The following is a 14114-nucleotide window of genomic DNA, read 5'->3' as shown; positions in this document are numbered from 1 at the left end:
TGAGTTTGATAGTTGAACAATAAGATCAACTTTAGAGGAATAGTATTATGCCCGGTAATTATAGGGGTAAAATAGACATTTGATCTATAGGTAATTATCAAATCAACTTTTATGTAATAATTATATTAATAAATACAATTTGATTGAGAAGTCTAGAATGACTTATAACTAAGGAATTAAAAAAATATTTAATTAATTAATTTTGTATTATTAGAGTTCATAATATATATACTGCAAAAATTTAACGTTCGAAACTTGCAGGGTGTTAGCAAAAATTTAATGTTCGAAACAATGTTAAAACATAAAGGTAAATTTAATTTAAAATTATCAAATTATTATTTAATACATTAAAATTATCAAATTATTATTTAATACATTAAAATTATCAAATTATTATTAACTCATTAACACTTCCATTTTAAGCATTATTAGAAGTAAAAATGCTAAATTTAACAGCCGAAAGTAAGATGAAATTCAACCTTGAGATAGAAAATAGCATTCTAGCCTCCCAAAAAAAATCTATTTCTGTAACCGTGATCCCGAAGCATAAAATCGTTTTGACCCAGAAAAAGCCCCTAAGAAATCAGTGCATATTATAAACGAAACTCATTGTCGCCAAGCTTAACACGGATCTCCACTGCCTAACTCACACGCAACGCGTTTCTTTCTTCCGTTCCTACCGAGTTATAACAACCATAACAAATTTTCAGTCACACAGCAAATCAGAGATCGAAACAAACCGACACAAGTAAAACGAAAAACATTACCAGAGCCATCAATTAGTAATCGTGAAAGCAAATACGAAAGTCTATTTTCAGATTTCTGGGGTACGCACATACATTTTCCCTATGTTTTTCAGTTTTCCCCCTCGGATATGATCCAGCCATAAAAGAAACAAAGATCGACATTGAAATCTTGAAATAACAAGAGAACTGTACAAAGGAAGCGTGATTTTATTGAAATGGAAAACCACGGATTACCGTCCATGACAAATATTTACAGATCTCAGCCTCGAGATGATCTAACACGTTATCGTCGTAGTCAAACCGCCACCGCCACTGCCTCTTCCGGATCTTCAAAGTTAGGGTCCTTCACGTCCATATCTTCAGCCCTGAAGCTGATCTCAGCCGGCGAGTAACCATCTCCCGCCCAAGTAAACTTGCCGCCATGGCCTCCTTTCTTCGGCGATCCGCTCATTCCCGTCGCCGATTTCCGATCCTTCCGCACATCGGATTTACCGCTTGGCTTCAGGCTCTTCTCTGGCTTCTTCATCTCGTTCTCGAAATTCGTCGGTTCGTCTCTCTCAACGTCCGAGTGAGAATTGGACTGAACTATCCTTTTTATATAAAGGCGAGGGACCTAATCTGAGATCATCGTCGATCTGTGGGCATTCCTTTTGCGGTTTGATTTGATGATTTGGCGATTTCAAGCGGATAAGAACGCCAGGGTTTACGGTGGAGATACTCCTCTGCTTTCAAGCGTATGCTACAATTGTAGGACCGGATAAATTTTATGCGCGAAAGTACGATCTTAGCCCTTAACATTTACTTTATCTTTTAAGGTACGTGTTAGATAAAGAGATATTTTAGTTTTTAAAAAATATATTTTGGTCTATTCTTATTTTTTAATTTACAAGCATTATTTTAAAGAGCCCTTATTTATTTATTTGAGTACGTGTCCTTAGTTATTATTTTACTACAGCCATGGATGAAATTTTGAGTAGGTAGGTTAATTAAATGCTATTTAATAAATTCCTTTTTAGAAAAATAATGGTTTTAATTTTAAAATTATAAAGAAAATCAAACTTTACACCAGCACCTACTTTTTAAGCGTTAAAACTTAATAAATGTGTATTTTTTTATGTATCTTGCTAAATAATTTTTTATTCAACTGTATTTTCTAATAGATTTATAAACTATATCCCAAATTAAACTATTATTTAAATATGCTTTATGTTTTTAAACTATATCAACGTTTGTAATATGGACTATTAACGTTACCCATTAATAATTAAACATGTTTTATATGTAAACTTTTTATAATTATTATTTTATTGACACTATATAATTTATATTATCTTATGTTATACATATTTTATATTGGCAGAAAAATGTTATATGTTCTAAAGTTTCTAAATCTATGGAAACAAAAATATATATATATTTTTTTTTATATAATCAAAGATGGAATAAAGCATCCAAAACTATTTTTAAAAACAATTTTGCTGCATAGATATTCCTTAAATCATTTGATTAGTTTTAATTTAAAAAATGAGATACCATATTTTATTTTTAGTTAAATTAATACATTGGTTTTACTCATGGTTTCTTTTTAGTTAAGTAACTTGTTATTCTGGTCCAAAACTATTTAAACAATATTCAACGTGTTAATTAGTTATAAAAAAAAATATTTAATAAATTAAAATATTGTATAAAAAAAAATAGAAATATATTATGTAAAAAAAATTGAGTCACTCAAATATTATATAATTATGAGATTTCATATTGACTAGAAAGGAAGATGAAATGATACAAAAATAGCTCTCTAGTAGATCGTTTTAAAATCGTGGTGCTACAATATGTAATGGGTTAAAACGAACCATATTTGCTAACCATCAGAGTCAAGCATTGAGTAGTGAGGACAAACTGATAAGGTAGTGAGGACAAACTGATAAGGAGGTGGATTGTGAGATCTTAATTGATTAGAAAAGGGAACAAAACCTTCCTCTAAGGGTGTGAAAACTAAACCAACTGTGCTCGATGTTATATAAATTTAATTTTAATTAATTGTTAAAAAAAAGAAATATCTTGGCAAGTCCGCCTCCCGTCAACTAACAAATTGTTCAACTGGGATTGAGCCATGGAACCCAAGCTGCTCCATCGTACAAATGGATTTTTAAAAAATAACAATAATAAAATTAAAAGAAAAAGAAAAAAAGGAAGGAGAAAGTCTGTAAGCCCTAAAATGCAGAGAGAGAAACAGAGAGGATCAAAGAGTGGCGGAGTGGAAAAGCGGGATATCGTATGAGGAGAAAGAATATATATGCATTAAAAAACAATGTTAGCTCTGTTACTCGCGCCGGCTTCGCCTTCTCCATTGCTCGCTTTCAATCGATTCCCTCCCATTTCTTCCCCCTCTTCCATTCCTGCTGCTGGTAAGCTCTGAGATTTCCACCTCTATCATTGCTTATGGAACTTGTTAGTTCCAGTACTTTTAGTTTATTTTATTTTATTTGTTTTCGCTTTCTGTTTGATTCCTAACTCTGAAAGAAGAAGAAAATGGTTGGGTGGGGGCTTGCAAAATGCTCCGAGTGTACCGCGGTTTTGCGCTGTTTTTGATGGTCAACTTGTTTGTTGTCTTCGCTGTGATTAATTTGCGTGTATGATGATGGTTTGCAAGTTAAATTTCTAGTCCAACGTGTTTTGTTTTCGTACTCATAGTAATTCTTATTCTCCATCTGAAACTAGACAGACTTTCTCCGGGCGGCATCTAGGCGACTTATTTCTGCTACGAAGACGGCACAATCGATATCTACAATGGCAACTGTAAGTTTTTATGGAGTATTTTGCTCTTTAGTTTATTCCACTTCTGTTAGAACGCTTTCGTTTGAGTTCATGAGTTGTTTCCGAGGCTAAATGTCGGCGTTCTGGCACAGGAGGAAGAAAACGTCGGCAATATCAAGCGACAATTAGCTAAAATATTCGAGGTGTCCCTCAGAGCGACGGTCCCCGAGGAGACGGATGTTGAGCCTTTGGTGGCTGCTTGTGCTGGAAAATTTGGCGACTATCAGTGGTATGTTATGCGAAATATTATAGTTAAAGCTGGAGTAGATTAGATTACTGTTGCTAAGTTGAGGTTTCTTATTTGGCTAAGCAATAATGCGATGGGCCTTTGGTCTAAAATTAAAGCAAAAGGAAGTCAGTTTAAGGGCCCCCCTTCCGTTGGACAGGTATTTACAGTGTGCTTCTCTATAATTCTTTTTTTTTTTTCACGAAGGTTTAGGGTCATTTTTTTTCTAAAATTATTTTAATCATTGAGATTCTGACATAAGTTCTCTCTTGATTTCTAGGCCATCATGAAAAATCTTCCTCCATCTGAAATAATAGAATCAAGTTCTGTGGCAGGCCCTGGTTTCGTGAATGTAGTAATATCGAAGAATTGGCTTGCTAAGGTAGTGCCATTTTCCTGAAATTTGTTGTTGGAATAACTCATGTAAAGTATAAGGTAGTAATATCAATAGATCTAACATGTGTTTGAAGCATGCTTATTATGAATTTTCTGTTACAGAGCATACAAAAAATGCTAATTGATGGTATTGAAACTTGGGCTCCTCGGCTTCCGATTAAAAGAGCAGTAGTTGATTTCTCCTCGCCTAATATAGCAAAAGAAATGCATGTTGGCCATTTGAGATCTACTATCATTGGAGACACTCTAGCCCGAATGCTTGAATTTTCAAATGTTGACGTTCTTCGAAGAAACCATGTTGGTGATTGGGGAACACAGGTACAGCTTTGTATTTGCCATGCCTTAAGACAGTTTCTTTATTCTAGGATTAAGTATTTTTTTCATGGTGTCTTGCGTTGTAATAGAAAAGTGTTTTTTTTTTCCCTTTTCATGGACTGCCTAAATTGTTACTCTTTGAAAATGTACATGAAAACTGAATTTATTACTGGTTGGCTGATTTTGCCGCAGTCCTTTTCTGCCATGTCCAGTCTACCTTCAAAATAGGCAGTCTTAGTTTTGAAAATGTAGAAAACGCTGCCAATATTACACACTAATTCCGGCCTTTCAATTGGCTTCGAACTTTTTTAGGTGCCAATAAAGTTTCTAAGTATTTGCAAAATTGATTTTGGCCTGGGGTTTTACTCTTTGGATAATAAACAGCTTCTACCGAAGATGAATGTATCGTCCGATATTCATCCTTTGCTTCTTGTTTGCAGTTTGGTATGTTGATTGAATTCCTTTTTGAAAGATTTCCGAACTGGGAAGAAGTTACTGAAACAGCTATTGGAGATCTGCAGGTAGGAGAGACATTTCAGAATCTCCTTTGGTTTTTAGCATGTTTACCTTTTATAGTATACTGTCAAAAATTTCTTCAACAAGGTTAAGAAGTTCAATACTTTTGATCTTACATTATGGACTGTCTACTGTTAAAGAAAGGAAACTAAACTCTTTACGTGATAAAATGTGTTTCATGAATTCTTACTTTCAATAAATGCCATAAATGGATATGGAGAGCTTAGTCTATCTGTCATATCAAGTAGGACTGACAAACTGTTTTGGAATTTTGATTAATTAGACATTCTATAAGGCGTCAAAGCAGAGATTTGACAGTGATCCTGTGTTTAAGGAGAGAGCACAACAGGCAGTGGTTCTTCTTCAGGTGATTTTTACTGTGGTGGCTAATAAATATAAATTCTTCACTCCCTTATTCTATGCTAATTTTGTACTTTGGACCCTTGAGTTTCGAGCAAAAAAACTGTGTTGTAACTTTTTTTTTAGTTTTCATTTACACTAGTTAGTTATATTTTTTCTGCTACTTGTCTACATGATGGCATGTATTGCATAGTAAAAAATGTTTTGAATATGAAAAATAAATAATAAAGTAACAAAAAGAAGTTCAACACCTNATATAGAGCAATGCTAAACTTACCTTACCCCCAACCCCCAACAACCTTTCCTTTGATTTTCTTTCCTTTTTTGTTTTTAATTTCATTTAATTCTGTTTTTGGTTTTCTGTATGCCTATGGACCTTTCGTTTTGTCTTTGTTTTCTTTCATTTGTTCTCAATGAAAGCATGGTTTCTCAATAAAAGATATTAAGGAAGCCACAGTCAAGAATGAGCTTTATTTATTTATTTTACCATTATTTCATCTACGAGTGTTCGACAAGCTTATGTGCACCTCAAGCTTATGTTAGAATACTGGTACGATTTAATATCTTTAGTAGTTGGCCACCATGGGATTTAAATTTATTCCCCAAAGTCTCATTTACTTATTCCACTTGTTCCAATCAGCCCTGTGAATGGAAATTAAATTTTCTAGCAACATGTTTTTATTAGCATCTGCAAGTAGATTCAAAATTTAATTTTAAGTATCTAAGTTTAAAAATTGAAAATTTGAGTTTATAGGTTGAAAGTGAGCTACAAGTGGACTCCACTTGATGTCAGCCAAGAGGCCGAGGAGTTTTTACTCAAAGACTTTATTTAGTCTTTTGCAGCTTGTTTATGGTTTATTATAGATTCCATGGCGGAGCATGATAGGGACATCGCAACTATTTGGAAGTTTCTCAGATCTAATTTCTGTTGAAGTGAGCTTAATTTTTGTTTTACAGGGTGGGGAAGCTAAATATCGAAAGGCTTGGGCACAAATATGTGAAATCAGCAGGAATGAATTTAACAGGGTATATGAACGCCTTGGAGTTGAATTAGAGGAGAAGGTACGTTTTGGCTTTCCTTTATATATTATATTAAATACTTGCTTCTCTTTCCAAATACAACATTTTACTCGTTTCTGCTTGTTTTTTCTCGTGTCTATTCTCTACTTGTTTGTGTTGGGATTGGGCAATTCTTCCTTTCAAACGTCAGACCCAAGTTAGATTGTTTTTCTGGCATTTGATTTATTAGTTGGAATAGTTAATTTGTGGTTAATGGCATGCATCCCACTATCAAACAGCGTCCTCATCTTCAACATGTTGAAGTTCTTCCGTCCTATTGATCATCATCTGATTTGCGGGGATATTTACTTGCAGCGTCATGAGTTCACCCTTCTGATTTTAACATTGATCTGAAGTACTGTCAACAGCTTATTCTCAGTTCTCATTTGGTTAAGATCTTTCCATCTCTATCAGGGAGAGAGCTTTTACAACCCGTACATTCCTAATGCCATAAAAGAATTGACTGATAAGGGCTTAGTGGAGGAAAGCCAGGGTGCTCGTGTAATCTTTCTTGATGGAATAAATATACCTCTAATTGTTGTCAAGAGTGACGGTGGTTTCAATTATGCTTCAACTGATCTTACGGCCATCTGGTCAGTTTTTCTCTATCCTACCATATTTTTAATGGAACTATTGTCACAGGTTATGAATAACTTGAAAGTTGANAAAAAAAAAAAAAAAAAAAAAAAAAAAAAAAGAAGAAAGCTTCGAAGTTGACATTCATCATCAGTATGATTAATTATGACCTATCAAATATTATCTCCAAATAATGATCTACCAATTTTGTGCATGTTTGGATTCCCTCTGACTGCATGAGTTTCAAAATTTTGTGGACCTTAGACATTCTAATTGGTCATTTTTGCTTGCACCAAACAGGTATCGCCTTAATGAAGAGAAAGCTGAATGGATTATATATGTCACTGATGTGGGGCAGCAGCAGCACTTTGACATGGTTTTCCGGGTATGTGTCTGGAGCAATTCCTGTTCTGACAATGATTTTCTTTTATCCGTTCATGTTCCTTGCATATATGGTTATTGGACTTGGTGGCTGGCCCTCTGAACTGTAGTTAGTAATTATTTGATGGATCTGTTGCTGGCTTGCGCAATGTTTTTAAACGCTCAAGGTGCACTAAGGTGCCATGAACCTCTGGGGCTTAGGCACCACAAAAAAAGCTTTTTTTGTAAGGGGCACTATATAAGTGTATATACACAATAAAAAGCTTTCATGGGAAGAAATGAAGTTTTAACCAAGAAAAATATATAAAAGATAAATAAGATTCGAGTATTAGTCTTTTAACATAGGTTCAAGTATTCTTGGACATGTATGCTTTAATTTCTTCCTTCACATGATCCAGTCATTTTCTATGTGTCGTTGCGCATCTATAACCACTACCAAGGTGTTGCTTTATTCTATAAACTCCTAATTTGTTACTTTTGAACAAAAACCACAAACTAATGCATTTATATCATCATCATTATCCGAACAAGAAGGGGAAGGGACGAAAAAATAATAATAAACATAAAACTTTAAACGCAGAAGCCATTCCCTTTAGGGTTTTCATAATTTCTTAATAATAACTAACCTAAACCCATCGTTTTACTTTGAACCCTGGAGGCAAGCTAGAGTGCGCCTTCCTACCATAGGCAAGGTGCTTCACATGCAACTTGTGCATAGGCGCACCTTTTAAAACACTGGCGTTACATCTCCTCTCTTTTGTTTGTACATATTATATGATTATTAATTACTGTAGACCTGGTCGTCACTTATCCAGCAAACTGTTGCAAACAATTATTTAATGAATTGGTTATTGTCTTAAATTGATGAAGTGGATGCTTAAATTGGAAGTTATTATGGCTATTTGTTTCAGGCTTGTAAACGTGCTGGTTGGCTTCCACTTGATGATAACAAGCATCCCAAAACAACCCATGTCGGTTTTGGGTTGGTTCTTGGTGAAGATGGCAAGCGTTTTCGAACTCGAAATACCGAAGTGGTTCGTTTAGTTGATTTGCTTGATGAAGCCAAGAGCCGCAGTAAAACTGCACTTCTTGAAAGGGGTAATAATAATAATGACTATTAAGAACTCTGTTTTATTTTTTTTTTTTTTTTTTTTTTAAAAAAAGTGCAGCTTCCTGCTTTACGTTGTAAAATTTAGTGAAGGCCAACGTGTTCATTTTCTTTTTTTTGAAACTTTTTGTGGTCAACCTTCCACATGTTTTACTGTGTAATTGATTTTTGTTAACCTTCTTTAGAGAAAGCTGCAGAATGGTCTGAGGAAGATCTTGAACAAATTGCTGAAGCTGTTGGTTATGGTGCTGTTAAGTAGGTTACCATTTTCATTGTTGGCCGTACCTTTTTATGCCTGAATCCTATAAGTTATCCTCGATGTGCCTTTCAGTACTATTAATTGGTACCCCTGTAAATGATTTTCATCATAACATAACAAATTTATCTCTGTATCTGTTGAGTATTAGTATATCTAGCACATTAGGCGTACATAGGTTTTTAAGGATGCTGTACTGTATGTCTAGTGATAGACTGTTATTGTGTTGCTGATATATAATCGGGGATCATAGCTAATCTTCTCGATCATTATCGTAAAGTTTGGATTTTATTTAGACTGCAGTATGTTAGGATTCACAATCTTCCCATGTTGCCTGAAAGGTTGGAACTGAGTGGCTACTGACAATTTAGTCTAATTCACTTGATGCTGCTACCTGAACGGCTGGACCCATTATGAACAATGAATCTATGCTGGTTAACACTGCATAGGATCTTCTAATTTATGAATTTAAATTATGAAATGCCTGAAACCTTATTCCGATGATTCAGTTTTAGGAAGAAAATTGTGGCTTTTGTCTGAACTAGAAGAATGATTCTAGTATTATTGTAATAAGTCTCCAACAGTTTGACTGATGTCTGTTGTTCCTGTATTTACCATTTTGTGGGATTATCGTTAGTTAGGAATGAGAGGAATTTTGGGGATTGTTCGGGGGCTATGGGAGAGATTATGACTTTATGTATATTTGGCATCTTCCATTTGTTTTTAACTGAAAGCTGTTCATAATCTCCCACCATGTGGGCTCAGTCTAGGCCTCTTTGTCTGTGCCTTCTTTCATGTGTCCTCTTGTCACTAAGTATTTTTATCATTTACAACTTAGTCTTGCTTCTTGCTTCGCTGTGCAAATGTCCAGAATCTTTTATTAATACTTTAGTTCTCAAATTGTTTTGGCAGATATGCTGACCTTAAGAACAACAGGTTGACGAACTATACGTTCAATTTTGATCAGATGCTCAATGATAAGGTACACTTCCTCAACTGGTTCTAGGCATAGCTTATAATTTACCGAAAGTCAAGTCAACAAGCTAAATGTAGCTTACTGCCTCTGAAAAAAAAAAAGGTCCATCGTCCACTCTACTTACACGCCCAAATTTTGTGCTGACTAGGGCAACACTGCTGTGTATTTGCTGTATGCCCATGCTCGTATCTGTTCAATCATCAGAAAATCTGGTAAAAATATAGAGGAGTTGAAAAAAGTAAGTTTTCTTCCAAATTCCAGAACATTTTCTTCTCAAGACTTTAGTTGGACTGGAGCAGCACTTTTGCGTTTATTTCTAAATTAAGTCTACCGTTATTTGATAGACGGGAACAATTGTGTTGGAGCACGAGGACGAGCGTGTATTGGGGCTTCATTTGTTACAATTTGCCGAGGTAAAGAAAACATACATTTGATTGACCTGAGTAACTGTGGCTTTGCGTCTGACTCGAACCATTTTATATTTGATACAAGTTATCGCGTGATAATTACTTTTCCATTTTCTCTACACTAGGTTGTGGAGGAAGCATGCACCAATCTGTTGCCGAATGTGTTATGTGAATACCTGTACAACTTATCCGAAATATTTACGAAAAAATTCTATTCCAATTGCCAGGTATAGCCGACTTTTTGAGACCATTATCTCATTCTTTATGCATAATATCATTATCCCACTAATTCATGTCGGATAATTTCTAAATCATTAGCTCTTGTCGATTGATAGCTCGTGGCAGCTAATTATGCCTTGGTTATCAACTTAGTTACCTTTAATAACCTAGAATGTAAAGCTCCCTTTCTTAATCATTTTGCTTGTTTGTGCCATTTGCATCAAGGCGTTTTTGATCTTTTCCCATCCTACGGAATGAGCTGGAAAAAGCTCACTAAATTTGTACTACCTCGACATAAATGCATTCTAAATGCCACCGACGTTTTCTCGCAAAAAGTTAAAACTTCATCAATGTTTGATGGTCTGATATTTGTCAGGTCGTTGGGTCAGCTGAAGAAACCAGCAGGCTCCTGCTCTGTGAAGCCACAGGCACTGTGATGAGGAAATGCTTCCATCTTCTCGGAATTGTACCTGTTTACAAAATATAACCCTCTAAAAAGCACAATTTGCAGATCCCCTTTCAGAAGACTGTTTTGATTTCCGTCACTTCACTATCCATCTCTGCTATCTTTTCCGACATTATTAGAGTTGCGCCTGAGCGAGGAAAGAAGAAAAACAAAGATCCATACAGAACATTGTAGTGTTTTAGTTTGGTTTAAGCTTATAAAGCTTTGGCCTTTAATTTATATTTCTATTGACCCTGTGAAGGCCCTTTATTTTGCTTCATTAATTGGCTCGTCACATTTACCACTTCCCCCCGGTGTCCAAGATATTGAATCAGGTTGCTCAGAATCAGTTATAAACAAAATCAAAAGTGTTCTTAGGAGTGGAGGGTGTTAGATGAACACGACTCTCTACAATGGTATGATATTATCGACTTTAAACATAAACTCTTATAGATTTGCGTTGGGCTTCCCCAAAAATCCTTATACCAATGTTGATAGCATTATTTGATTATAAACTCATGATCATTCTCTAAATTAGCTGATATGTGACTTTCATCCAACATAGGAGGATTTATAACTCATCTTTAGGATTATCTTTATACGCTGTTATTTTGTCCAATGTGAATTTTCCAGATTTGATAGCAGGTTCTACAAATTTATTCTCCTCGTTTTCTGGAAGGTTATCATATTAAGTTATAAAATTCTTTATAAAAGAATAAAAGAGGGGGAGAAATGAGCTTGAAAATTTACAAGTCAAGTCATTCAAGGGTAGCAAATAATCAGTGCCAATTCACAGAAACTGCAGACCTAGAACCACAAAGCAGACTACTTTTCCCTCTTGATCTTGAAGCTTTCTTGGCTATGGTAGTCCTTGGGACAATGGATTTATGGCCATCAAATCCTCCTCCAACACTCATACAAGATTTGAACTTTTTTCTAATTGGAGAAACCCTCTTCGCTAAATCTTCTAATCTCTCTACACTTGCCAGAGATGTGAAAGATTCTGATTTGCCATCATAATATTTAGACAGCCCTCTCCTGCAAGCACAAAACCATTTCAAAATTTCCCATTAGTCATATTGATCCATTCTTTCAATCAAAACGTGTCTCCAAAGAAACATAATGAAAAGGGTATGTTTTTTTTATTTATAATTTATCCCATTACTTACTTCATCGGAAGATGAACCATAAGCTCTGATAGCTCAAAAAGAGGTCCATTTGAAGAAGAAGAAGAAGAAGATGATAATGAAGAATTCGAAACTGTAGAAAGGGCATCTTCCACCATCTCCAAAGAAGAAGATGCTTCAGAATTTGCAGAACTAAACTCCATGGAAGACTCCATTGAAGCTTCACAATCTTCCATGATCGTTCTGCAACAACCATTCTGAGCTTCATCAACATGAAGACGTTGAGTTTCTTGCAATTCTCCCATTGGAATCAAATGAAGGAGAAGAAGAAGAAAGGTATTATATATTGCAACCTTAGTATGTGCGTTTGAGAAGCTATTTATATATGCGTGGAAAGCTTAGATTATAATTAAATGTAGCATAAAAGTTAGATAATTCTCCTTTTTGTTGCTTTATCCAAAAACCCAACCCTTTTATCATCAATCAATAATTATCATCGTTTTATTATAAGATAAAATTGATGATAAAAAAAAAATAGATGGGGCCTGAGTTTTGTGTTGCCTTCTCCCATATTACTAGGAAATAAGATAAGGTCTGAAATTTGGAAGACATATCCACAACGTACTGAATCCCCACCTCTCTCTGTCATTCTCTAGTAACATCTTCCTTACTTTTGCTTCATAAAGTCATGACATTATTCCCATTCTTTTATGTTCATCTACATCATCAACCTTCCTTTGAGGAAGGAATAATTAAAGATTTAAAACACCCCACTCCCCTTTTACGATTACCTTATACGATTACCTTATATCAACTGAGATGGGAACAAAACGTTACCATTCATGTCACATTAAAGAAAATCAAACTTCATTTATTATTAGATGGTTGCAAATGTATGATACATGATAATTTAGAGTTATGGTAGCTAATTGTAGTCATGAAAGGTGAAATGCTTCCGGAAAGATTTAAAACACTCCACTCTTAAAATGCTTCTTGAAAAGTGAAGGGTTTTAATTCTGGGACTATGTAAAACTATGTATGTTGTTTCTGTAAGTAAGGGCTGAGACAATATAATAAAAATAGTATTTGTGTTTTTCTTTAGTTGAGAGCTAAGTTTATTTTTCAATTTTATGTAGTTTAGATAGTATGTTTAGAATCATTCAAGCTTGACATAATCGATTTTGCTTATGAAGTGATTCAAATCTGAAACAAATGTTATTGTCTAGAGATATTTGATCACGGTAATTCGAATCTTACTTTCCTTGTAGTGATTCCTTATCATTTACTTATCTCTGTACCAACGTAAAAATGTAATATATGAGCGGAATTTGAAATAGGTCAAAATCACGATGGTTAATATCTCTACGTCAAGAAATTTTAATCCAACACTTTAAAGAACGGTGATGCTATTTAGTGCACGAGACATCTCAATAAAACCAATATAACCAAATTGATTTACGAAATTTCCATTTATATAAAAAGAAAACTTTAGAAAAGAAAAACTTCTACACTTCAACAACTTGGATTTTGAGGGGAGCTTCTATATTAAGATAAACATTCAATATTTGGATAAACCAAGCTTTTTGGAAACCACATTTTTCAATAAAGAAAAAGGTAAAAGTTGTGCTTTGGAGTATTTTTACCATGGTTAAATGTATTTTTCTCTTGACAGCAAAGATCTTTCCCATAATTACTTTTTTAAAATATTTTTATAATAAGGGTAACCTATTTTTAAGTCATGTCACTAGAGATATCTACGAGGTGGGACGAGGACAAGTAAGTCTTTTCTACTGCCTATTCCATTCTTCATTTTCATGAAATTTCTCATTTATTTTTTAGATTAGGGTTACGATAGATATAGTTATTTTAAAATTTGTATTTATTATTATAATTCTTAATAAAAGATGGTAAAAAAAATCTAATAAATCAATATTTTATAAATGTTTAACCTACTTTCTCAAATTTTATTAATATTAAACATAGTTTTTAACTATTAAAAAATAATGATGTATCTCTCATTTATCTAATAGAAAGATAAATAGAATGTTGTTCGCTCCATACTCTATTCTCGATTTTAATGAGAAAAAAATTTAAAAATTTGAATTTATTGATTCTCGCGTTATAAATTAGAGAAGACTAAATTAAATTATAATTATTTTTTAAAAAAATTTAGAAACTAAATTT

At 34.1% G+C, this 14114-nt stretch overlaps 2 protein-coding genes across 4 annotated transcripts; one reads left to right on the top strand and one right to left on the bottom strand.

The window, feature by feature from the left end:
• The first annotated feature begins 2930 nt into the window (after nt 1-2930).
• LOC111792848 (arginine--tRNA ligase, chloroplastic/mitochondrial-like) lies at nt 2931-11292 on the top strand. Of its 3 annotated transcripts, none has more exons than XR_002814855.1 (18): nt 2931-3154; nt 3472-3545; nt 3656-3792; nt 3874-3949; nt 4070-4171; nt 4288-4503; nt 4941-5021; nt 5300-5383; nt 6334-6438; nt 6850-7028; nt 7312-7396; nt 8304-8490; nt 8686-8755; nt 9669-9738; nt 9881-9974; nt 10077-10145; nt 10265-10366; nt 10735-11280. XR_002814855.1 is itself a non-coding variant. In XM_023674448.1 (18 exons), exons 1-18 carry the CDS (start codon nt 3058-3060, stop codon nt 10843-10845), a joined length of 1935 nt encoding a protein of 644 aa, XP_023530216.1. In that variant the 5' UTR covers nt 2931-3057; the 3' UTR covers nt 10846-11292. The 3 variants fall into 3 exon arrangements, 2 of the variants coding, with proteins under 2 accessions (XP_023530216.1, XP_023530217.1); XM_023674448.1 differs by having other exon boundaries at nt 9881-9970; nt 10735-11292; XM_023674449.1 differs by having other exon boundaries at nt 3014-3154; nt 3468-3545; nt 9881-9970; nt 10735-11292.
• A 184-nt stretch (nt 11293-11476) lies between these two features.
• Nucleotides 11477-13056, bottom strand: LOC111792849. Its single transcript, XM_023674450.1, has 2 exons — nt 11973-13056; nt 11477-11841 (listed from the first exon to the last, which is right to left on the bottom strand). Exons 1-2 carry the CDS (start codon nt 12233-12235, stop codon nt 11583-11585), a joined length of 522 nt encoding a protein of 173 aa, XP_023530218.1. The 5' UTR covers nt 12236-13056; the 3' UTR covers nt 11477-11582.
• Nucleotides 13057-14114: the final 1058 nt, after the last annotated feature.

The sequence above is a fragment of the Cucurbita pepo genome, chromosome LG04 (assembly GCF_002806865.2).
Source record: "Cucurbita pepo subsp. pepo cultivar mu-cu-16 chromosome LG04, ASM280686v2, whole genome shotgun sequence".
Lineage (NCBI taxonomy): Eukaryota > Viridiplantae > Streptophyta > Magnoliopsida > Cucurbitales > Cucurbitaceae > Cucurbita > Cucurbita pepo.
The sequence above is the reverse complement of the archived record's forward strand: the minus strand, read 5'-3'. Positions and strand labels throughout refer to the sequence as shown.